At 45.3% G+C, this 26817-nt stretch overlaps 1 protein-coding gene across 5 annotated transcripts in view; it reads left to right on the top strand.

Moving 5' to 3' along the window:
* ERO1B (endoplasmic reticulum oxidoreductase 1 beta) overlaps positions 1–26817 on the top strand; it is a 48360-nt gene that overhangs the window by 6954 nt on the left and 14589 nt on the right. Inside the window, exons 1-11 of one of the 5 annotated variants that reach the window (XM_061573632.1) lie at positions 635–907; positions 7497–7616; positions 8744–8827; positions 9656–9697; positions 11575–11660; positions 13033–13106; positions 14421–14541; positions 15430–15479; positions 17093–17125; positions 23294–23320; positions 26247–26339. In XM_061573632.1, coding sequence (XP_061429616.1) covers positions 797–907; positions 7497–7616; positions 8744–8827; positions 9656–9697; positions 11575–11660; positions 13033–13106; positions 14421–14541; positions 15430–15479; positions 17093–17125; positions 23294–23320; positions 26247–26339 — 841 coding nt within the window. In that variant the 5' untranslated portion in view covers positions 635–796. Of the gene's footprint in view, positions 1–634; positions 908–7496; positions 7617–8743; positions 8828–9655; positions 9698–11574; positions 11661–13032; positions 13107–14420; positions 14542–15429; positions 15480–17092; positions 17126–23293; positions 23321–26246; positions 26340–26817 lie in introns of those variants that run through there. The other 4 variants (XM_061573628.1, XM_061573629.1, XM_061573630.1 and 1 more) reach the window with 4 other exon arrangements.

A 26817-nucleotide genomic window follows, 5' to 3' on the forward strand; every position in this document is an offset into this window, starting at 1 on the left:
TTTACCATGGTAAATCCAATTTTACCATGGTAGATCCAATTTTACCATGGGAGTCAGGTTTTACCATGGGAAGTCCAGTTTTACCATGGTGAGTCAAGTTTTACCATGGCAAGTCAAGTTTACCATGGAAGTCAAGTTTACCATGGTAAATCCAATTTTACCATGAGAGTCCAGTTTTACCATGGTAAATCCAATTTTACCATGAGAGTCCAGTTTTACCATGGCAAGTCAAGTTTTACCATGGCAAGTCAAGTTTACCATGGTAGTCCAGTTTACCATGGTTCGTCCAGTTTTACCATGGTAAATCCAATCTTACCATGAGAGTCCAGTTTTACCATGCTTAGTCCAATCTAACCCCCCACCCCAACTCCATGTATTCAAAGCCAACCCTGAGCAAGATGGTCGCGCCCTTCCTCGCCGCGTCACGTTCGGGGTGGGTGGGTGGGGGTCAGATGAGCGGGGTGGGAGGAGCTGCCAGGTGGGCTCCGCTGATTGGTGGAGACGGTGGAGAAGGGGGCAGGGTCTCGTTGCTTCCACGGGGAGAGAGGAAAGAGAGAGAGGGGGGGGGAGCGCGCGAGATGGGGGAGCGAAGAGAGAGCGCAGAGAGAGAGCGAGGGAGAGAAAGGGAGAGCGAAGAGAGAGCGAAGAGAGAGCGCAGAGAGAGCTAAGGGAGAGCGAGGGAGGGAGAGAGCGAGAGGGGAGAGCGAAGAGAGAGAGAGAGAGCGAAGGGAGAGCTAAAAGAGAGAGCGAGGAGGAGCACGGAAGAAGTGGTGAAGTGAGGAGAAGGAGCAGCAAGATGGTAGGAGGAGGAGGAGGCATACGCGTGGCGAGGGTCTTGCTGGGCTGTCTGTGCGTGTGGCCGGAACTTCTCGCCTGCGCGCATTTGACCTGCGACATCAGCTGCAAGGTAAACACGTTACAGTATCATTATGTCACTTGTTGTTGTTGTTGGTGCTGTTGTTGTTGTGTCCGCGTACTGAGAGGGGAGGGGGGGGAGGTGTGTTTTTATTTTTATTTTCGGCGGGCATTTAAACAATCGCTGTGTGTATAATGTTATTACCAAACCTGTAACCGGCGCCGGCATTGTTGCTGCTGCTGGGCTGTAATGTTTAAAAAATAAAAAAATAAATCCACAAAACCATTCGGCCTCGGTTCACCAAAGAAATGCGTAACACCGTGGTAATTAAACATTGTAGGTTGTGTTGGTGAGGTAAAGAGTGGCCACTCACTCACCCCTTGCTTCAGCTACAGTGGTGGTGAGGTGAAGGGTGGTAACCCCCCCTCACCCCTTGCTACAGCTACAGTGGTGGTGTGAAGGGTGGCAACCCCCCACCCCTTGCTACAGCTACAGTGGTGGTGAGGTGAAGGGTGGCAACCCCCACTCACCCCTTGCTTCAGCTACAGTGGTGGTGTGAAGGGTGGCAACCCCCCACCCCTTGCTACAGCTACAGTGGTGGTGAGGTGAAGAGTGACCACCCACCACTCACCCCTTGCTACAGCTACAGTGGTGGTGAGGTGAAGGGTGGCAACCCCCCACTCCTTGCTACAGCTACAGTGGTGGTGAGGTGAAGGGTGGCAACCCCCCCTCACCCCTTGCTACAGTGGTGGTGAGGTGAAGAGTGACCACCCCCACTCACCCCTTGCTACAGCTACAGTGGTGGTGAGGTGAAGGGTGGCCACTCACCACTCACCCCTTGCTACAGCTACAGTGGTGGTGAGGTGAAGGGTGGCAACCCCCCACTCCTTGCTACAGCTACAGTGGTGGTGAGGTGAAGGGTGGCAACCCCCCCTCACCCCTTGCTACAGTGGTGGTGAGGTGAAGGGTGGCAACCCCCCCTCACCCCTTGCTACAGTGGTGGTGAGGTGAAGAGTGACCACCCCCACTCACCCCTTGCTACAGCTACAGTGGTGGTGAGGTGAAGGGTGGCCACTCACCACTCATCCCTTGCTACAGCTACAGTGGTGGTGAGGTGAAGGGTGGCAATCCCCCACTCCTTGCTACAGCTACAGTGGTGGTGAGGTGAAGAGTGACCACCCACCACTCACCCCTTGCTTCAGCTACAGTGGTGGTGAGGTGAAGGGTGGCAACCCCCCCTCACCCCTTGTTACAGCTACAGTGGTGGTGAGGTGAAGAGTGACCACCCCCCCACTCACCCCTTGCTACAGCTACAGTGGTGGTGAGGTGAAGGGTGGCAACCCCCCACTCCTTGCTACAGCTACAGTGGTGGTGAGGTGAAGACTGACCACCCCCCCACTCACCCCTTGCTACAGCTACAGTGGTGGTGAGGTGAAGAGTGACCACCCCCCCACTCACCCCTTGCTACAGCTACAGTGGTGGTGAGGTAAAGGGTGGCAACCCCCCACTCACCCCTTGCTACAGCTACAGTGGTGGTGAGGTGAAGGGTGACCATCCCCCCACTCCTTGCTACAGCTACAGTGGTGGTGAGGTGAAGGGTGGCAACCCCCACTCACCCCTTGCTACAGCTACAGTGGTGGTGAGGTGAAGGGTGACCATCCCCCCACTCCTTGCTACAGCTACAGTGGTGGTGGGGTAAAGAGTGGGCACCTCCCCCCCGCTTATTTGAAGACGTCTGGCCCAGCGTGAAATTCTTACAACGAGACAGGATGAGGGGGGGGGGGCTTTGGGGGGCCTTGGGGGGCCCTCATCCAGCAGTGGAGTGGTCATGGCTGATTATGGATAAACATACACAGTATATAATAGGTTGGTGATTTTGGGCAATGGTGCTTTGTTATTAACTTAATTCGCAGCCTTTCGAAATCATTACTACTAAATGGAGGTCGTGTGATTTGTTCGACCATACTTCACCACGCTTGGTCAGTGCTGGTTGCGGGGCTTCGGGGAGGCCAGGGCCGGTTGACATTTATCCGTGGCCCAGAATTGAACTCTGGATGCCCGTGCTGATTAATCACTGCGCCACTGCCTCTGCGAACCCTTTCCACTGCTTCTGTCATGAGGAAATGTTGCTATAGAGTACTGTATAATTGTGGCGTGGTTTTTGGTATTTGTGCACTACTGCCAATGCAGTTACCCTACCCGCCTGTTACATCAGCCTTGAGCTTGGCAAATGTTTGCCTGAGTTTCACGACCAAAATGCAGATGTTAGCAAAAATAATCGATGACTTCGTTGTAAAGTGGGGACTGAGAAAATTTCTCAGACCGAAGGTGACCAATTGTGAATTGGCATCATCGAACATATTCAGATGTTTGGTCAAATTAACAACTTTTCTCTCTCTCTCTCTCTATGAGGTAGACTTTAAAAGCAAAAGTGTTCAACTAGTGGGGGTGGGAGGTTGAAAAAGCCTTTAAGGAAGGGTGCAGACTGGCGTGGATACCGTGCAGGAGAAGTTCCCAATGTGTTTACACAACAAACACCAATGCACAACATAAAACAAATGCCTTTTTTTTACCCAGGATTGATGACTAGGGACATGGACGGACATGTGAGCTCTCAGTGCATTATGGCCTTAGTAAGCTTTGTTGTGTTTTTTTTGGGGGGGGTGGGGGAGGCTGCAAATGTGAGAACCCCCAGTGGTCTTGATTAGGGGGGTTGCTGTCATTCAAAAAATGTTGAGAACCACTACTTTCAAATATAATTTGTAACCAAGTTGGGCAGTGGTATGTTGGTTCCATGATCCAAAACTGAATCCGGATCGTGGACCAAAGCGGATGCTTTAAAGGATCATCAGACCAAAGTCTGGAGGGGGGGGAGAGCTTCTTCAGAAACTTTGGAAACTGGGGGAAGCTCCCCAGCACGTGTAGCGAAATATCGGACATCGCGTCGAAGCAGTACACGGCACAACCTGAGAAACACGCCGGCGAGATGTACAGCAACAAGGTTTCAAACACATTCCTGCGGAGGGAGCTGGTAGGAACGTCGGGTTGCTCGGTCAATGGCCAGGGTCAACGGCGGCGTGGTGAATTCCGCAAATATGCCTGACTGTGAGGGCGGGCACAAGCCGGCGTGAGTAGGTTAAACATTGAGTTTTATAAGGGCACCACGGGGTGACCAGCCCCTCCCCACCCAGCCCCACCCTCCCCACCCAGCCCCACCCTCCCCACCCAGCCCTACCCTCCCCACCCAGCCCCACCTTCCCCTCTTCACCCAGCCCCTCCCCACCTTCCCCTCTCCACCCAGCCCCACCCCTCCCATTTTTGGATGCACGACGGACGGACACAATAATCCCCTGTGGGCTGGTGTAACCAGGAGGTTCCTACCAGTAAAAGCCTCTTCAGTAAAATAGTGGTAGTGCTTAGCGTTCGAAAAATACTGTGGAACTTTCCAGTGGTTTGGCAGTGTATATTGCAAGTGCCCATGTTGTTAATGTTTAACATTTGCTTTCATAAAAAAATATATACTGGGCACAAAATAAACAAATATTAACTTTGTATTTTTCCCATTGACTGGAATATCAACGCAATTTTTTTTTTGCCAAATACATATTTGTTTTTATCAGTCATCTCATTTATTCATTTCTCCTGGTCAGAAGCACACTTTTTGACCTTCCCATATGTTGAGGATGAAATATATATTTTTAAATGTTGTGTAACATGTACATTTATAGATATAATTTAAATTATGAACTCTTCTGTTTATTCGGTAAGATCAATAACGTGCTTATTGATCGTAAACTTGTGTTTATATTCAGTAAAGGTTTTACTCTATTTTGTGCGGCACGCATACGAAGAAGCAAAAATCTTGTTTTATGAAAACTCTAATTCTTCAACAGCTTGCTTGATATTTCTTAACTCTTGCAATAATGGTGTGTTTACTGTGGGTATTTGTGCACTAAATTCATGTACACCAGTCTCGTGTTGGCAATATTACCTCAATCATCATTATCATCATTAACCTCTGTGTCCAGGCAACACATCAGCCATCGGCCAGAGCAGAAATGTATACCAACCAAGGTAGCAAAACTTAAGTAACATCAATGTAATTATACAGCTAATGAAAGTTAATTACTTGATAATTCTACTCATTTCGAATGCTTCTCACATATAACTCACTATTATTGGTCACATAAAGAAATTTGAGCCACTGCGCTGATATCACCTCGGTGGTACCTACTAGTAAATTATCTGGTTTGGGCTCATCGACTAACATGATGATGCATTGGTTAGAAGAAAGCTTACATACCATTTCTCCACAGTTCTTTCCCCTCTTTTCCAAAGTAAACCCATCTTCGACGAGGTGAAATATCGGAATGAGATTTACGGACTATATGCCACGTCAAAATAATTAGGCTTTGTCTCAGCCTCCAGAAAAATATTGCACTGCTTGCGAACTGTACCGTTGTCTTTTTACACCTTCATGTGTAAGGAAATTGACGTGAGTTGGATATGCCTTGAGTGTTTATATCCTTGTAATACGTATGGATTGTCTTTGTGAACTTCGCCATATGTTGTATTGCATGTCTGACGAACACGTCACCGTTAATATTCATGTTACGACTTCATTTGGGCATGACTGCGCGTGTGAATATATACGTGAATAAAAATGAAATATGAATTTTAGTTAAAAGCTTGATTTTGTTGAACTAGGTTGGTGAACTCAAGGAGACCAGGATAGTCTAATTTACAAGTGTAACCTGGGTCATCAAAAAAAAAATCAAATACATTCAAGGCTGCTGAAACCTGAAATTAAAGATCACTACTCATAATTACGTTACATTATTATTTGAAACAGAAATATTATGTAATCTTTCTCCTTTGTGCCATTTTTTTGTAGCAATGAAATTTGTGCTGTGAATTTAGAGACTGTATGAGGAACATGGATTTGAGAGCTACCATAGGTCAAATTACACCATTAAAACTGTAAAGAAAAATAATCGCGCTTGGGGGGGGGAGGACACTTTACTAAAAGGGTTGGTGGCCAATAGGCAAGAAAAACAACTTAGAAGGGGAAAGTGCCAGAGAGGATGTCCACTCATCCTAATCTGCGTCCCTACCCTTTTCCCCCGGTGTGTATGTGTCCACAATTTGTATTGTGCCAGTGATCTCCTGTGACATGCCACAGCTTCGGTCGTGGTGGGGTCAAAGGTGGGCACTCCCGCATCTTCTAAGACATCTAGCCCAGCGTGGAATCCTTTCAACGTGACACATGGGGGCGGCTTTGGGAGGCGCTCATCCAGCAGTGGAGTGACCGTTGCTGATGATAGGAATATATTTATAATAGGTTTATGTTTCGATTTTAAGCTTTCGTGACTGCAGGGATTCATCTTCTTGGTTCTTTCGGTAAGGTCACGTAGAAGGGAAATAATAAAATAATAAAGACGCTGTCTTCCCGACAGACCTGTTCTTCACCTGAGGACGGTTGCTTGCGTTGTGGCCGAAACGTCGTGAGAATGATTTTATTATGTTTTCTTTTTATTATTTTATTATTTCCCTTCTGCGTGACATTACCGAAAGAACCAAGAAGATGAATAGGTTTATGATTCGGGCGATGGTCCTTTGTTTTTAACTTCATTTACGTAACTTGTCATTCTTATTACTAAATGGAGGTTGATGGTCGATAGGCAAGAAAAACTACTTGGGGAAGGGAAAGCTTCAGAGAGGTTTTGGAACCTCATTTGCCAGTAAAAAAATATGATAATTGGTTTTTTAGCCTTCTATCTGGCAACAAAACTGACACCTTTTTTTCAAGGAGTCATGTTTACATAGACCACAATACCTGCAGCCATAATGCAAACAAAAAACATAACTCTGATAATATATGCACTGTCCTTGAAGTTGAATGGTCCACACCCGAGACAGCTTTCCTTAGAGCCTAGTCTCCATTGGTGTTGGACCAGATGACGCCAAAAGGCGTACTTTTTTTGGTCCAACCCATGTGAGACTAGGCTCTAAGGAAAGCTGTCTCGGGTGTGGACCAATCAACTTCAAGGACAGTGCATATATTATCAGAGTTATGTTTTTTGTTTGCATTATGGCTGTAGGTATTGTGGTCTATGCAAACATGACTCCTTGTAAAAAAGGTGTCAGTTTTGTTGCCAGATAGAAGGCTAAAAAAACAATTATCACTTCAGAGAGGTTGTCCACGAGTCCTTATCTTCATCCTTACCCTCTGCCCCTGGTGTGTGTGTTCTCATTTTCTATTGTGGCAGTGATCTCCTGTGGCATACTAGTCACTACCAATGAGGAACCTTTCAATGGTTCCTGCATGTGGAACATTATGCAACTGACCAATTTTGTGATTTGTGTTTTTTTTATTTGTAGCATTTCTCTAAATAACTAGTTTTTATGTTTACGTGAATTGTCCGTGTCAGGCAGATGTCTTCCAAGGGAGATGGAGCGATGAAATCAACTCGTGCGCAGGTGGATCGTTCCATTGCGGGGTGACGGGAGATGGTGGCCACTCTGGGAAGCCGTCATCCAACAGTGGATTCACCATTACTGATGATTATGACACATACATACGTGGCTGATGATTGTGATCCTGATTATAAGTTCAATTATCCGTTTTTTTTACCACCAGCTGAGCGGAGTGCTTGACGACTGCTCCTGCGACATTGAAAGCATCGACGAATTCAACAACTACAAGCTCTTCCCCAAACTGTGGAACTTACTGGAGAAGGACTACTTCCGCTACTACAGGGTCATTTTTTTTATCATCTCCGCACAGCAATATTACACATTGCCCCCTTGTGTTTTCTTTCACTTTGAATATATATGCTGGTTCTCCATTACATAAAGGTTTGCGCATATCTCTTTTCGTGCGTTGGGCTATGTACGGCAGTGCCCTTGAAATCACGTCAACAGATGTACCGTGTCCCACATGTAACGCACGTGTTTTTTCGAGGACCGCAAATGAATGGAAAAATCTAGAAACTTATCAAGTTTGCATTCTGCGTGCAAAAGTGATGTCGAATTGTTGTCACAGTGCTACTGGGGTGTATAGTAACTAGTGTAGCTTCGGCTTCTACGTTCCAGAATTGACTTGTAGCTTCATAACGTAAATATATCGCCTACATTTGTTTGGTATGATAACAAAAATGTGTATAAATGAACATTACCAAGCTGTAAATTTGGCTACATTTGGTCTTCGTGGAAATAATAAGGGTTTTTGTTAAGAAGACTGATCTGCCGGGACACCTCGCTTCCCCCCCCTCCAGTATTTCCAAGGACATGAAGAAGTTGACTTAGCACATGCGAGAGTGCCCACGTATTCCCCCATCTCATCGTGTGGAAGGCTTTTCAACGCTGGCTTCAGAGTAAACAATGCCGGTGCTTGTTAACGCAAAGTCATTCAGCGTTGTTGTGGAAGAGTGTTAATTAGCAAAGTAAATAATCCCTTCCTTCCCGTGCTCCTCCCCACACGTAAAGAAATACGTATTGTTTACACATCCACAATGACGCTTAATGATACATCTCTTTGGTATTTAATATATAGTTACCCGTCAAACGAGACCCATTTCTCACAGAAAAGGGTCATTGCCTGGAAACATCTGGCAGCTCGTAAGCCTTAGTTTAAGTGAGCCCATATCTGCTGATGGAACGCTGAATATCGAAACCGGTCCAGAGTTTACATGTATTGAAGCAATGCTGCTGCTAAGATGTTTCCGATGGGATTTCTCAAAGAGAAATACTTCTGTTGTGGGCCCTTACGAACGCTTGCACTGCGCGAACTGCCAATTTGTAAAGCCGTGGGGGCGGAAATCATCGCACTCTGCCGCACTCAACATGGAGCTGATGGTGAAAATGTTTGTCCTCCTGTTTGTCCAGGTCAACCTCAAGAGGCCATGCCCATTCTGGCACGATGACAGCCACTGTTCCATACAGGATTGCCACGTGAAGTCGTGCAAGCCGGTACATTTATTTTCTTTTTTATTACAACGCAACACAATTTGCATTCAAAGAGCGTCCGGTAAATGCGAGCGCATCTCAAGAGGCTGCACGGAAACAGTGGTCATGTTTTTATTTTAGAGAGCACAGTAGTTGGTCAAAGGCAGTTTGGGGAAAAGAAGGTTTTAACGTGGATTTGAATGGAAGTAGGGAGTCAACAGCATGGGTGGATGGGGGAATAGAGTTCCAGCAGTAGAATGAGCGACGTTCCACTGGGTAAAGGTTGACTGCGGCGTAGAGTAAGATGAGAAGGGAAAAAGGTAAGAAAGTATGTGGGGGAGAGTATGGTGTAATGAGAGGGGAGAGGTATGAGAGTGCATTGAATGTAGCCTTGCCGCATGAGTTGATCACACAGTGGGAATTGTTCCAGGCTGTTTTCCAAGCCAGATGGCTTGACGCACAGTCACTCAATTAAATCGGAACCCGGTGATCTGAGTTCCGCTTCCCGACCATGGCTCACATCGATAGCAAGTAAATAATCGGAACCAGTTTTGGGTTACCCTTTCATGAATACTCATTGACCATTGTGGCAAAGTATTGTCAAACACAAACCTCAGCACGGGGAGGCTTTCATCCAGCAGTGGATTGACAAAATGCTGTCAATAGTTTTTTTTCTATATCCGATTTGGAAAACAATCTCTTAAATGCACAACTTTGCTCTATGCGACATGAAAATGTTGCTAAAATATAACGAGGTTTTTTTTCTTTTCTACATCTGTGTCAAGGGGTGGCTACGTGTTTGCATGTAGTGTTTCTGGCACTTAACGTGATTTCGTTTTGTTTAAATTGCAGAGCGAGGTTCCGTCCGGAATTAAGGGAGGAGAGCACAACAAGGTGAGCGGGTCCTACTGTTCTGTCTGACAAGTTATTGTGCAAAGGCGATCGTCACTACGTATGTATCTTGATTTGGAGCAAATTTATCAAAACGTTGGCCAAAGTTCGTCGATTATCCAACATTAAATACGTGTAGGGTCCTTCGTTCCGATGATGTTACCCAACCATGTGTGCGGGCCGCATGCCGTCATCTTGTGCCTCTGATTAAGTGAGGTTATTCATTTTCACCCAGTAGTGGACGCAGAATGGCTCGTCTATTTGCATGTATGTCGAACGTCTTTCGCACCGTACGTAGCCAACTGTGATAATTGGAGGTGTGGGGGAGGGGAAGGACAAACCAAATCAGCTGGCATATTTTCCCACATGACGGCTCCATTTGATTGGCTTTGTCAGATGGTAGAGGGTTATAGTTCATTATATCGACACGGTCTAACTCCAACCCAAAATAAGCCAATTATGAATAATAATATTGGCTGGGAAAGCCTGTGTGTAAAATTAACAGGTGTGTAAAGTTTAAATGTAGGAATTTTCAGCTTTTCCTCAAAGCCCATTAACTAACCACGCTTCTGGAAATATCCCACTTACACCATAAGCAGAACAATTTAATGGCATCTCATCTTGGGCGCTCGTGAGTCGGCATGCGGATTTAAACGTCCAGTTTATGTGCGTCATACTTTGGCAGCTTAAACAAAAAAATTCTGAAACAAATTGGATCCCATGATGTTCATTTACTATCCTTGCTTTTGTAAAAAAAATTATTTTTACGTTAAATAAGGTGCTTCATTTCAGCCAGAACAATTATCTTGGCACGCCACATTCTTCCGTCACTGCGGCAGTGTGTGTGCGGGTGTGCAAAAAATTGTTAATAGTTCCCATGGGGTAATAGGAATATAGAGTTTAGAAATATATGATTATGGACAGTCCTACCTTATACTCGAGTGGCAGTGACTTGCATGGATAATGCCTGCTCCAAGCCAGCTACAATATCGCGTGAAATTTGTATGTCCTAAGTTGTACATTTGTTGTTTTTCAATTGACTAACGTAAAAAATATAAACGGTGAGCTGTGAAATAATTAATTAAGCCAATATTATATCTACATCCATTGTGGAGAGTTGAGGCAACCACTCAATGGAAAAGATGGTACCACACAAGCTCTAGCTCACATGCATGCATTTTCACGCTCGAGCACTTATACCCACACGCACTTGTTTACACTAACTGTGGTGATACACAGCACGTCATCGTCATCATCCATGATCAAATCAGTGCTTGTTGAAGGCCTCCCTGTCAAAGTTGTCGCCATCTCTCAGTTTTGTGTACTGGAGTTGAGAAACACCGTCCATACATCACCTTTGGGCACTTGTAATCGGAGTCCATACCATGAAAGATGCGTCGCACTGACTAGCCCCTTCTAATTTGCAGAGACACAATGTGTGACTTGCCGATGGTTATGAGACCTCCTTTACCAGTGGCAAAATATAGTAACCTTTCAACTGGTACAAAACCTGACACCTTTATACTACTATATTTTGCCACTGGTAAAGGAGGTCTCATAGTGTAAATGCTTCCCCCGTGCTCTCAATACTCTGATAATGCGCTGTCTTTGAGTTGTACGCCTTTTGGCGTCATCTGGTCCAACACCAATGGAGACTAGGCTCTAAGGAAAGCTGTCTCGGGTGTGGACCAATCAACTTCAAGAACAGTGCATATCATTATCATCATCAGAGTTGTTTCTTTTTGTTTGCATTTTGACTGCTTGTGTTGCGGTTATTGCAAACATGATGCCTTGTATAAAGGTGTCAGTTTTTGTACCAATTGAAAGGGTAAAAAACTACTACTACTTGCCGATGGTTGTCACCCTATCGCTGTGTGCAGTACTTGGAGGACATTAACGTTTGGGCCAAGGAGCAGCAGGAGTGTGAAGAGGCAAGAAAACTGGGAGCCATCGACAACACCATCAGGCACGCTCCACTCGCGTTGTTTAGGCAACGGGGTCACATTTTGGGCGTTGATGGCTTGGTAGCTCGCTACGGTGTTCTCGGATTGTTCCATCATCACCATCTGGGATCTCTCGAGGTCGAGTTTTTGATGGTCAGGGTTTGTGAGTACGTAGGTGGTTGATAAGGTCAATCCTGGAACCACGAATTTTGTTAGTGACAGCTTGGGTTGTTACAATGTGTCGTTTGGCACGATGTCCAACGTTTCGCTCGACGTGTTGGGAGCTCTTTCAGGAACTGCATGGGGCAGTTCGCATTCTTCGTCGATTATGTAAAGTTGCCAGATGGTGCTGGTGTTCCTGAAAATGCTCCAAGCACTTGGAGAGAAACGTCGGGCATCGCACCGAACAACATGTTGCAACGCGAAAATGCATCGGAAAGCCTTACAACGCTACCGCAAAAAAAACCTACATCGTAGTGGTAATGGCTTGGTTTAAAAAAAAATATATATACATTTGGGGGTAAAGTCTTTTTTTGTCCACGTAAGAGATAATTTAATGATTCGTATGCTCAGAGATTCGATGAATCGTCATGATGAAATTTTGCAAATATTCTCTGTCTCGTTTTTGCCATCCTGTTTTTGTTTCACGTCTGCCCAATTTGTACAGTTTCGTTCTCTCCCATTCCTGTGACACGAACGTTGGCTTAGAACTAATTTGCGTGTAATTTGCATGCATTGTAAACAATGTCACCTAATTTTCATGCGTTACACTCGATGAGCGTGTCAAGCGAACAAGTCTTGATTAATGGTTGTTGATTTGGTCCGTTACACGCCTGTTAATTGAGTGTTTATTTTAATGTGTGGACAAGGTGTCATTTGTAACTGTATACGAGCTTATTTATTGTACTTTATATATAAAAAAAATTACGGGACACTGATAAATAGCGACCCTACAGGTGAGATATGTTTGTACTGTGACGTATCTGTGAGACTTTCACCACTTGTGCAAACCGTACATTAGCATCAAGGCCTCTCCGTAATAAAAGCCTATTTGCTAAGCAAATACAATTTTAACTTTTAACTGAAACCGTGTCGTTGTAAAATGGATTACCTTTATAACCATGTTAAGACCCTACTGAGATGACAGGTATGATGGGTATTAGTATTTATAGCAAAGCAAGTAAAGTTCAGTTTGTTAACAAAACAATTGGCTTGAATTTTGTTGTTCTGCCACGAATCTAATCCATTATTTTCCATAGCAGTGAGCATGATATTTCCTTATTATATATTTTTTTTCTCTCCCATATTTGTGCTCTGCTCATGTATTGGAGTTGTTTTTAAATAATGTCGATTTTATATATTTTTGTGATATTCCATCCCTTTTGATTTCCACAGCGACCAAAGCAAAGTGGCCTTCATCGACTGGGCAAGATATGATGATTCTCTGGATAACTTTTGTGAGATTGATGGCAAGTGGATCACACCACACGCTCTCACACAATACAACAAACTCGTACAAATATAGCATTCTACTTATGTTACTTCCTCTGTAATTTTCAGCTAATGCCGACCCCAACTTAGAGCTTCCTAGCCCATCGGTTTCTTCAATCTCCAATTAAATGTTTGTGTCCAAGTCCGTTTACGCCAGTACGTTTGTTGTTGTACCTAGTCTGGTACAAGCGCCGTGGTGACATCACCGCCACTTAGTGGCGAAAAGGCAGATGCTATTGTTGTTGTTATGCTGGCAATGCAGCTGGTTATGGCCTGCATTTCATCGTGGTTTTTTGGCTTTGACCAATGTCCTTGTAGTCAAGGATAACGGTCAAGTGGGAGTTGTTTGACCGTACTTCCCCATGCTGCTACATGCAGGTTGGTGAAGTATTGGGGGGTGGGGAAGGTTTATTTATCATTCGCCCCTCGGATGGTGACGTGGCCTCACGGTGGCGCGTTCCGTTGCTCGTTCAGAGGTTCACGGTTTCAATCCAGCGGCCGCCCTGGTTATCACTGACGGTGCTAATAACTGTCAAAATGCTTCAAAGTGGACGTTAGCTTCCCTTGACTTACTGCACTATAGTTGGGCCATCGTGTACCTGCTTAACGGTCTAAAATTTGCCAAATTTGCAAAATTACCCGCAAATGACACATTTTGGAATTATACACAGCAATTACCCCCACCCCCCCCTGTCAGACATGTCCTAAGTCGCTCTTACAAATGAGACTATCCTGGTCTCTTTGATTTCTCACCTGGTAAGTTTAAATGTTTCTTAATGATGTGACACGTGGCTATTGACACTTATGATTTGTTAAGGACTTGGGATAATATACTGATGATGTATATCATCATACTACCTTTTTCTCTGCTGTAAACAAATCCTAAATAAATAAATAAACTCCTTAAGTTCAAACATTAAATGCACGTGGTTATTTGTCCATTTGTACCACGTCTTCAGATGTGGTTGTCTTTGGATTGCATATAAAATATTTAAATATGCTTTAATAATTTTTTCGTGATATATGAAAGTAAAGTAACAGGGACTGGGCAGGACACATCGCTGGAGGGGGCAATGACTGGTCGTCGAGACTAACTATGCAATGGTAGCTAAAGGAGAGGACGCGTCCTTTAGAATACATCCACCGCAGGAGACGGCGCATGAGCCAGACAGATTATTCCGTCGCGAGACTGTGACAGATGGTGATGGCTTGGGGGGGGGGGAGGGATGTCTTCATCCAGCAGTGGATAGAAAATAACTGACGACGAGGTGATGTACTGGGACCTTTTTCAGACGAGACTTCGCCCGACATGGAGTACGTTGACCTGCGGTTGAACCCTGAGCGCTACACTGGCTACAAGGGCCCGTCTGCGTGGCGCATCTGGAACTGCATCTACGAGGAAAACTGCTTCAAGTGAGAACGAGCACTGGTGCCACCTCGTGCCGTGCCATCCAAGAGCCTCCTCGGGGCTCCACGTTTTAGAGCTTTGACGATGGTTGGCTCCAGGTTCTGTTTTATTCTTGCGTATAGCAGCAATATGTCAGTGTCAAGGTCTGCTAGCCACGACGAGATGGCTGCAGGAGAGAGTTCGCAAAGTTTTTCTGTTCCTCCTCCTCCGTCGTTCAAGGAGCGCAGGCGACAGTGGTTTACGATATGGTCCACAGTTTGGATTGCACGGGTCACAGCCGCACACTGCCTGTGGTCAGTGCCTTTAATAATAAAAATTATTAAGGAGATGTGCGCATCGGCCTGTTGATGTTCTGATGGTACACCATCAGCCGCATCATGATTCAAGGTTAACCTGTCCTTTAAATCTGAAACGATCATCCAATATAAACAAATAGGACCCATTTCTTATGGAATGAGATATTTAGATATCAGTTTCGTTCGCCTTCAACAGACATAAAATGACGTCGCAACGCAGTTTATGTGAGAACTTGGGGGCTTATTGGACCCCGGGGTCCCGCCATAAGGTTCAATTACGATTTTAGCATTTGGTACAATATTAACACAATTTTAGGAGAAAGTTGTGTTTATATTTGGCACTCGCCCTGTTTAAAACCAGACAATTTGATCGAAGGGTTATTGCCCAAAAACTCGGGAGACTAATCGCAGCAAAAAATACTTAACTGCAACTACGCAAACATGTTTTGTCCTGACAGCCACCTTCCGGCATCCACACAGCCAATTCAATACTTCCGAAGACAAACGCATGTTGCAACGCGTGATATATTCCAGTCTGCAATGTACAAATGTCTGCCAATATCCGAATGTTGCAAATGTGTTTTTTTGTTTGTGCAGGCCTCGCTCGGTGTACAGGCCGCTGAATCCACTGATGCCACCCAATCGCGGTGAGTCCTTTCTTTTTCAATTAATGGATATTATCCGTGTTGTGAAACCATATAAATATATGCGAATGTCAGGGAATGTTATTGCGTCCCGCAGAAAATTCATTAACACTACCACCTCCATCACATGTCGGTGGACACCTGGCACAGCTAATTGGCAACTGCAAAACGTGAATAATTTTAAGAAAATATTCATGTTGGCCACTATTCAGCTGCTGCGAATGATTAAACAAAATAACATTATTTTGACAAAATACAACTGGTTTGTTATTGCTATCATCATCATGATTTGAGCTTGCTTGTTTAAATATTTAGCCGTATAATGTTTTAAACATTTATATTGTCTCGTGTGATAATAAAAATAAGAATGCCATTTATTTATCCAGGAAAGCCTCAATGAGTCTCAAGACTCGCGAGGGGGAGGAGGGTCTTGCATTAGGTTATTTGACCAGATCCTTTCTTTTTCAAGAAGGAATGTCTTGCATGCAGATTGAACTGGATTACCCAGAGAAACCTCACACCAAACGAGAGTATGACACTCAAAGTTGCACACAGATGGGTTCATGAACCCACTTTCCTCTCCTGCCACCTTTTGACCCTGTGGGTTTAGCAGTTGTAAAGCTCCAAGCTCCAAAGCACTGGATTACAGGAATGGCATGCACCATCACATCTGACCCAATATTTTATATCAGATATTTGTTTATATGTTTTTTTTCTGTGTTAATTGCATTTTTTTTACATTGATTGTTGTTTCCACTGAATGTTTTGTGTTGTTCTTTTCAATTATTTTGTTGGTTGTTTTGTGTTTGGTCCGAGGTCTTTTCAAAATAGACTTTGGTCTCAGTGGGGCTCTCAACCCATGCAAAAAGTCAATCGACAGTTAATCGTAGCACAGACGGCGATGATCACACTTACAAATACCTCTGTAATGTGTAGTGTAAACCGTTGGCGAGCCATCAATAAAAATTATGATGCCATGATCAAGGGCTGTTGCCTAAAACGGCGACTGTTACCATATTCTCCAGATAATAAAACCCACTTTTTGCCACCGTGTGAAAGAAAAGTTGGAGGTTGCATCGCATCATCCAGTAGGAGTGTGTATGTGTGGCCAGATTTGTCTCACTTTATTGAGTGAGTATTATAATTCAGCGCATAGGCGTGCATGTGTGAGAGACCATGAGGGAGCGATAGTGTAGCGGTTAGCGCGCTGCGCTACGAACCCGGCGACTCAAGTTCGATTTTCGCTCACGGCCAACACAAGTGACGATTATCTGAACCGGTCCTGGGACTTGCCTAGGTCGACTCGACCTCAACTTATTACCTAGTGCAGTGTGTAAACATCGGCACGAGGGAGACAAAGGCGGTCGGGCGTGGTGCTGGCCACCAACCCCCTCATGTACCGTGCTGGCCTTCATAGGTGCTCGCTATAAGCACTTGCCCTAACAGTCTGTTAAGGGTATATGGGGGATCTTTGTTGTTTGGCCATTTTGTTATCACTTTATTGACGAAGAATTAAGGTATATTTTTTTCTTTTGGGACGGTGTTATTGCCAAATGCATTGACTTATCGTTTTCATACAAAGTTGTTAAATGCCTGCTGCCTGTTTATTTCCCCAGGTGAAGATGACGGTAAGGGTCTAACTGTGGGTGGTAAATATTGCATGTCCAAGGCAAAAAAAACTAACACTTGTGGCATCTGCATGCGCTCGCTGTAGCTGACTTGGCTTCCGTGCAATGAATTCCCCGTCGTATAAAAAACGTTCACATTTACCGTCTTAACATTGTGCCACTTTGTAAACTTGATGGGTAATATCCCTGAACGCCAATTACATAGTTGCCCGATTTGTTTGAGCATACCAGTATTAGCACAATAAATCGAGCAAATTGTTTCCTAAAAAAAATATGGGCCATCCAGGAATCTAATTTGTCGGTTAAAGCTACAAAATCTATGCGAGGCTCGACCGGGGGGGGGGGGGGGGGGGGGACGACGACGACACGTGGAGATCCCACGGGCCCTCCCCATCAGCCCCGTCTACTTCTGCATTGCCACGCGCACTCCAACTGCTAGCCCAACCCACAGTGGATTTGCTGTTTGTGACGTCGGCCCAGCCTCTTGCTCACAGTCCCTGCCCACACCTCTGCCAGCCCTGGCCCTTTCGGTGTATCACGAGTTGAGCGTGAGGTCGGAAAAATTTCAGACGGAGCAAAATTCTGCAATACACAAAGGCTTAAGGGGACACCGAGGATAGCCTTTTAACAACCTGGGACAGTCCGGGCCAATCCGGGACATCTGGTAGCTTTGCTTGATGCGAGCCCCTCCCTGCAATCATTGACTTAAGCACGAACCGAACTTTGTCAGCTGCTGCTTTTGCGTTGCCCCCTTGAATTGTTCGTCGTCGGTGTTTGTGCGTGTTGTACGTTAACCACTAATGCTCTAGTTCAGCCCTAGAAAAAATGCTTCATGGTGAGACGTAGGCGCACAGTCGGTGCATTAGCCCTGTCGGTAACCCAACCCTGCAGTGTGACTTTCCTCTGCTTTCGAGATCAGGTGAGATTGGAGTGCACTCCTGGTGATTTGGCTCGGGCAGCGTAGATGGATGTAATTGCAGAAGGAGCCATCGTTCATCTTCTTAACGTATTGTGGGAGTTTTAAGCGGAAACAAATTACGCTTTTTCCCCCCCTGGAAATGTGTGAAGTTTAGTTTTTAAGCAGAAAACGTTTAAAATGTATTCAAGGTGAGAAGGCTTTTGATGTAAAATATTTTTTCCGAGGGCTGTACTAGGCTTATTGCTTTGATCAGTGAGATGACTAATGCATGTGCTTACTACCCTGCTCTGTCGGATCTGTTTCTGTATTTGTATTTTTGTACCTTTACACTCCCTTGGCACCCCTTCGTACATTATGGGATAACACAACGGCCAGCAGTAGGCTCCGTTAAAAGCCAGCAGCACAGCTATTTTGTCACTCATCGTGAGAAAAGTGTGTCCACCAACCGCTCTGTGTCGCTCTGCACGCCGGAGTAATAAACTCTATGTCAGGGGTGGGGGAACCTACAGCCCATAGGCCAGACACGGCCCACAACTTAATTTGATACGACCCATAATTCCGTGCGATGTACTGCTATGAAACTGCCTGCAAGCTATGTTTATCTGTCGCTGCAAGCATCTCAGTCACACTAATACTAGAGATATATTTTATACCTTGAAACACTTTATAATATTAGCACGTTCATTCTCACCTGTGCTCAACCTCAGGCACGGCAGTTAAAACAATGGTGCAAGTTTCTAAAATCTCCCCCGACCCCCACCACTTCTGTCCGCCCAGAAGTATATAAATGTGTTCACTGCAGTAAATCAATCGGCAGGTCACGTCTGGCAGGGTAAAGTGTGGATACTTCCACCTCTAACAAGATATAGGGCCAGCGTGGAAGCGGGGGTCCAAAATTCTACTCCACAGGCCTTCTTGCCAGGAGTGGCATGGAGCAAGCAAATGGAACGGTTGCACCTTTTTACCACCTTACCAGTAAACGATTGTCTTTCAAGTAGTTCTGAGCACACACGGGGTCAACACGTGCAGTCCTAGCCCGGCCGTAGTTTATTAACAGCCACGGTGTGGTTGCCTGCCGTAGCTACCGTAGAACCCAAGAGGGCCCTAGGTAAGGAAAGGGTTCCCCCCCTACCCCCTGCTCTTTGTGCCAGAGCTTGGTGGCACGCAAGGGTCACGTTTGGTCGTGGAACCAAGGCTGGTGGATATCTCTGCTGAGCATTGGCGGAGCCCAGTTTGGCCCTTAAACGCCAGGCCCACACCCGAGCGATCGGCCGCGCAATCGGGCAACTCGCGCAATCGCGCAACTCGCGAAATCGCGCAACTCGATCATCGCCTGCAACTGCTTTGTCCACATCTTGTTGAGCGAGTGGTTGCGCAACAAGGACATTCATAATCAGAATATTTGTTTATACTGGAGAAATCCGATGAGTTATAAAGCTCTTTTTTTAACGGATGTCTAACGCATTTAGAATTGTAACAGCTAATCATGATTCGCCAATCGGCATCTCTGCTGTAAGAAACCGGTTGCAAAACTGCTCGCAACTGGTTGCACATCACGAACAATTCAGTTGCTTGCAACGAAGTTGCGAAAATGATCGCACAGGCGTGGGCCCGGCATCACACACTCGTCTATTCACATTTATGACGTTTGTTTTGTTTTATCCAATGTTCTTATTCTTGATTGTTTCACATCTTTGATTCACAACTCGTTCTTTGATTTGCAAGTGTTCTGATGAAAGTGGATGTGACATTACAATGGGAATTAGTGATATCATGGACAGGACCTGCGTTGTCATAAAATTATCAATTCGTATGAGCTGTTTTGTTCATGGAGCCTTAAACCTGAGCAGTTGACATCCACAATTTGGTATTTATAGTTTAGGTAATCATTGTGAATTAAGATATTATGATTAACTATTGGGTCACATTAAACCCTGTCTAGATTGTTTTGCCATATCTAAACACCATAGTGGCAGAATTGTATAATTTTAAATAATACATTACACAACCTATCTTGAAATTCAAACACGAAATGAGTATACGCTACAGATTAGTGTTCATTTAATATTACATCAGCTTCATGTAATACATGTGCAAAGTCACTACACGTTAACATACGCAGATATACGTTCCCACACACATTTCATAACCTACATAACACTTGCATATGTACTGCGTACATACGTACACGTGCAACCTTTCAACAATCCACTGCTGGAAAGAGGGCATTCCCATGTGCAGTTTGTGGTAATTACTCTTTGGTTCTTTCGGTAAATTCACGTAGGTATAAAATAAAATAAATTAAATCACGACGTTTCGAGTGCAACACAAGCGTCCGTCATCAGGTGTGACAACCACAGCAAGAAACAATCTAGATCGTGGTAATTACTTGACCATTCTTCACCACACTGGTCAGTGTGGCTTGGTGAAGGTCGGATGCATGAATCTGGGAGCGTAGAAAGTACAGTACAACAATGGATGTTTCTGCACTGCCCTTGGTTGCCCATCACTTAACCCCCACACCGTATAGCAACCGGCTTTGCATAGTGGTGGTTCATCCCAAGAACGGTGCAGGCTCGGTCCTGCTGAATTTCTGACATCTGACGAGATCGGGTTCACTCCAGCTGCTTTGCTCATCAGCGCAAATCTGGCTATCGCCTGACGAAGCTGGTTGTAATTACTGGCGAAACGTCGTACTCAGATTGTAAATGTTGTGGCTTGGCTCTCCAACACACAACCGGTGTGCTGTACTAGTGACAAATTGGCACGTTATGTTTACGCAACAACCCTTACTAGTTTGCTGTGTCAGGTAGTGGCGGGTTTAACGACACATATATTTACGCGACCTAACCCAAAAACCCCTCTTATAGATTATATTATGAATTCCAAATTTTTCGGCAATGCATAAGCAACAGCCGATTCCAACATTCTGTGCGGTTATTTTTCACGAGTAACCCATTGTCCTATTTCACGTTGCGCATGCAAAGATATCTGGCACGTTAATTGTATTCAGCATCGCTGTTAAATTATACAAAGTGATAGTTATTAAGTAGTGCAACAACAATGAAGTTTACACTTGTATCATTAATTCCCATGTGATTGTCACTGCCGCTGAAAAATGTGATGCTCCTACCACATTACAATTGTTTGACTCTACGCATGCTTGGTGTTGAATGTCACTTTAACAAAAAATATTTTTAATACGCACAATATAGATTTCTTTGTCGACATTTTTGAAAATTCTCTTCATGTCACAACTGAATTTGCAACTTATCAACGCGTCGACTTGGTTTTACAGAAATATTTGTACCTAAATGACTGATTCTATTTATGTTTTAATCTGACGAACAGAGGACGTTTTAATTCGCCACGTAATATGCTGTTAAATTTCAATATGTAATTTAAATGATGTGCTCGTAGGCAGTGTGGCACTTAGAATGTAAGAGTTTCTACAGGGTCATCAAATATTGTGATTACTTGGTAATTTTCTACAGGCTGTCAGTAGAAACCAGACATTACATTCTGTCGGTAAAAAGCCAGAAATTTAATTCTTTAATGCCAAAAACTCAGCACAAGAGATGATGTAGTTACATTGCAAATCGTTAGTACTCAGGATATGCATTTATTGATGGGACATTTCTAGTTCAACAAAATTAAATAGATAGGAGGCAGCGTTAATTAAATATGCTTTGCTTTTTGCACTGACTTAAGGTTCTTCCAGGCAGCACAGCTGCAAGGACACATCTCAGTTCTGGTTCCAGTGATGGTAGAAAGTCATGTGACATTCACGCAGTTGACCGTACTTCACCACGCCGGTCCGTGTGGGTTGGTGAATGTGGCAGCGAGATGCGGGACATGGCTACTTTTACTCGCCGCTGATGTTAGCCGTGGCCGTGAATTAAACTCTGGTCACCGGATTCATAGTGTAGCGCCAAAACCACTGCACCGCCACTCCACCCCAATTGACACTTATACCAAACGATTATTATTATATATAAACCTTATTGCATATGGCAGCATCATTAAGACATGGGTAAATACGTGTTAAGTTATTCTCACTGGTTGAGTAGTACACAATGTGGAATTGTTGAAACACGGAAGTGTTGAACATCAAGAGGGGCTTGTCAGCAGCTTAGAGTGTATGCCATTGTATGCCACTACGTGCGTGGATGTGCGTAGCTGCCGGTAAATAAATACTACAGACATTGATTGGACAGCCCTTTCCACCGATTAGAAATACTTCTTTTGTCCAGTGCAAACAAATGCATGTTGGAATATAGACTCTCTAGATAAATACATTTGTAATGTCCCATTTTAGTTTTGGGTTGATGGGCAGTTTGTGTATTTGTTATTGCGCGTTAGCCAAAGTTTTGTAATCGCAATGCGTATTTATACGGCATCTAAATGCGACGGCATCCCAAAGAGGCTGTACAGAATCGGTGGGCGTGTTCATTTCACAGAGAATTAGGCATTCCGACATCATCATCGTTGTCCATCTCATTTTATGATATTCTGCTCCATCTTTGTTGGCCAGTTTGTCGGGGTACTCCTGTTCATGGCCGAGCGGCCCAGTCCTCCCAACGGCCATATCTTCCCACAAGTCGGGGACTTGTGCCTCACCGTAGGGGACTTCTCAGTCGATGCTGGCTGGAGTCGCCAGTCGGTCGTAGGCAGAGGAGAAAAAGAGTCGAGCCTGGACTTGAACAGGGCCAGGGAGTTGATCCACAGGTGTTAGGTTTGATGACTTGTCATGGCAGCTGACGCATCGGTGCATCTATCTCAACAGCTAGCAAATGTTAAGATATGCCTGGCTTGAAATGAAGTGAAGTGTTATATCCATAGCTCCTCACACTCGTGTAGGAGCAGAGATGAAACGTGTACAATTTACACGAGGTATTGACCATTATTTTCCTAAACCGCACAGTGTTAAATTTGGTGGCCCTGTCAAAGTTCTTACTATCGTGATTTTTTTTTCGGCAACATTTTCAATTAAAGCATCGACCCAAGCGAGTGCCATTTTTAACACGGCACCCCGACGTTGCATTTTTGGGAATCTACGCTGGACTGGTGACGATGGACGGTAGGGACGAGCGTGTGAAACGACTCGTCCGGTCGTCTTCTCTTTCCAATCGGTTTTCCACTGCTTGCGTGAGAAGCCGATGATGTTGGCGGTGGCCAAGCAAGCGGTAATGAAACCGGCTCCTGTATTATAGGAGCCAAATTTCCGCGTCATCCCACGTGACCCGTGTGCGTGTGTGTTGCCGTTGCAGGAGAGGGGTTTTACACGTGGCTCGAAGGTAATGACGGGGCTGTAAGTGCGCCACCAGGGCAGGATAGGCTGGGCGAGCCTCCTCTCGGACAAATAATATAAACCAGATTGATTAGGGGTCAGCCGGATGGTTTTTGTAGATAGATGGCTTTAGTGACCGCTAGCTAAGTCTCTCCAAGTGTATTGTTTCATGGTTTAGATCTAACTTCATTCATGGCATGAATTTCAAACAAGTGCACCTTCTCGATTTAAAGCTTTCGTGACTGCAGGGATTCATCTTCTTGGTTCTTTCGGTAAAGTCACGTAGAAGGGAAATAATAAAATAATAAAAAATAAAACATTAAATAATTCTCACGACGTTTCGGCCACAACGCAAGCAGCCGTCCTCAGGTGAAGACCAGGTCTGTCGGGGAGACAGCAAGCAGCCGTCTTCACCTGAGGACGGCTGCTTGCGTTGTGGCCGAAACGTCGTGAGAATTATTTTATAATGTTTTATTTTTATTATTTTATTATTTCCCTTCTACGTGACTTTACCGAAAGAACCAAGAAGAAGTGCACCTTCTGTTGTGCCTAGGCATGACATTTTTAATGCATTTCTCTATCGTAGAGAATTATTGCGTGCCAGTTTGTAGACCAGGAATTACAATATTTATTTGTGTGGCTACGTGGTTGTTGGCAGGAAGCAGCGCAACAGAAACCCATTGTTGTGCAGCACTTCTCTGTTCCCACGTCTTTGCTGCCTGCCATCGCCCATCCTGCGCTGACCAGCGTGGTGAAGTATGGTCAGTTAACCCCCACAATGCTCCGTTGACACGTGACGGGAAAGTGCACATCGCACTTATAACTACATTCAATCGGAGTCCTGGTTTTCAGACAAAATAAAATATTTGTAACCATCTCAATACAGCAGTAGTTTCAGTGTAGCACTGTCGGATTGTTGTCCTTCCACCGCACCTCCGATTAGCACGGTTGGGCTACGAACGGTGCGTAAGAAGTTCAGCGTACACTAATTTCTCTAATCTAGCCTCGTTCGCGATGTTCACCGTAATTCGCAGCGACCGGTGTGCCCGTGAGAGAGAGGGGAGGAGGAGGCTAGGTCCAGTGCTGTGTCCTGTGCTGGTGCGCGCTTACGCCCTGCGATTCATTTACAAACCCGTGCCACACAATCCCCCCCTTCTTGCTCACCCCCCCCCCCCTCTTCGCGCGTGCCTCACCTTGACAAGCGAGCGGCAGGACCGTGGGCACCGGCACGCGGCCCAGCTTTTCGCGTGGTTTTGCCGCTTGCTGCAAAGGTTTCGCGGTTCGAACCCTGCGGCCTCCCCTTGATAATGTTGCCGTGTTGTCGACCCGACGCATACAACGCCGTCTGCTTCGCATTTGATGTTACGTTTCCCGTTGTGTTGTTTGAAAAAAAAAATAGGCTGTGTCTGCCACTGTCATCATTCAGATCTGACATTTGAAAACGTACCTTTCACAAGACTTGTTGCTCTGTTATAGGTGTGTATTTGGTGTTTTGACATCTGAACACCTGTATTATGCCGTAAAGGGTAAAGCCTTTTTTGATCATCTTAATACTGACCAAAGGGTCCCGGAGATAAGATAAAAAAATTACTCGGTTGGAACAAGGCGGCAACGTCGCCCTCTACTGCGAGACCACTGCAGATGTGAACTCGGCGCCTTCGCGATCGCCTTTACGGTATAATAAGATTCGTAGGGCTTGTGGGGTCCACCGCATTGGTCACCGCTGCGTGAAGCCACAGCCATGTCTGCTCACGAGTGCCACAGGTCACCGCAGACCGACAATTCTGGTCGACGTGACGAAACACTTGACATGAAATGACCGAACATCTTCCGAGAGCTCAACTGGGCTCATGCTGCTTTAAAAGGCTGACATTGTGGAACAATGCAAGATGCCGGTTTCAGTTTTTATTATTTTTGAGCTTATCTACTCAACGTCTTATCACTCTTACACAGGAGGGTCCGGCCAATTTTTCACGGAAGGGGTCGATGATTTCCCGTGTAGATTCCAGTTGGGCAGTGTGCGTGACTTGCTACTTGCAATCTCGAGTGGTGGTTTTATACAAGGTCCACGCTGTTGGCAGGAGCAGTGTGGGTTGATGGCGCAAGCAACTTGTTTGATCACCTGGCCGGTAAATGGAAGTCATTGGAGACAATCCCCTGTGTAAAGAGCAGCTGTTGCCACAAACCCCCACCCCCCATGCCTTCTTTGCTGATAGGTTATATGCAATGGCTGTTGGCCTAGTGGATATTTACACTTTGAGGGTTCCTTATGGCAAGATATAATCACAACATATGGCAAATATAACCTGAGTGTGTGGGCAGCCCATTGATAAGTCCTATAAGCCTACCCTTTACGGAGTACATTTTATGAACATGAATTGGTTCCCACCATCTGGTAGCTTATAATGAAAGTTGATCATCATCATGAGATATTCTTAATCCACTGCTGGATGAAGGCATTCTGAAGGCGTTGCGACTTTTCGCGATTCTGAGAAGTAATCGCCTAGCACCTGTGCATGAGCTGATTTTATCGCTCCATCTCGGTGTAAGTCCTGTTGGACGAGTTCTGCTCCTTGGCTGCAACTACGTCATTGTTTCCGGAGGCTTGGGATCGTATGACAACGGTTGCAAGAGTAGGCGTTTGTGTTGCGATTATTTTTGTATCCAAATGCAAAATGGAACTATTTTGGAATATCGTTTGCTCCTTGTTAATGTTGTTATTTGTTTCAGCTAATTGCTAAAGTCGAAGTCGGGAGGGCGGAAATTAGGCAGAGGTTTTATTGGTATGATCGTCTAGGACCCGACTAAAAATTCGAATCTGCGCGTAAAGTTTGCAGACCTCTGCCCAACTTCCTGCGTTTTCCAACCTGCTTTCCGCTGCTGCTGAAACGGCCTCCGTTGCACGCTCATGATGGATTTGCTGTGGTTCATAGGTCTGTGTCTAGAGAAGAGGGTGTTCTACCGTCTCATCTCGGGTCTCCATTCAAGTATCAACATTCACTTGTCTGCCCAGTACCTCGTGGAAGGTAATTTATTTTCACCCGTCGTTATCACCATACGCTTTAGTCAGCTACAAATATAAATTATCAATAACTTAGACTTGTCACGCGCCGCACACGGTGTTCGCTCGCTCTCGAAGGGTGAGAACAACTCTGGAATCGCACGCAAGTGGGTAAGGCAGTAGCCACGTGTTGAGCAGGTGCCAAGTTCCACCCCAAGCTCTGTGATCCTCTATACGTGAAGTAGGTTATCGTTGGAGGAAACCGGAGGACATGGTGAAAATCCATGCGTGCGAGGGGACAACACTCCATGTCCTACAGATGTAACGGGTGGAATTCCTACTTGCTGTACTGGCTTGGCCTGGCCAGCCAGGGTATGGCCCCCCGATGCCCACGGGAAGGGAGCTTCACAACATTGGTGCGATTCACCAACCCTCGCTGCTGCTCCCACAGGCAGCAGCGAGGGTTGACCAACCGTGCTAATCGCACCTTCGATTGGCTCGGC

This window comes from Lethenteron reissneri, chromosome 53 (genome assembly GCF_015708825.2).
Source record: "Lethenteron reissneri isolate LAM-NWPU_2019-01 chromosome 53, ASM1570882v1, whole genome shotgun sequence".
NCBI lineage: Eukaryota > Metazoa > Chordata > Hyperoartia > Petromyzontiformes > Petromyzontidae > Lethenteron > Lethenteron reissneri.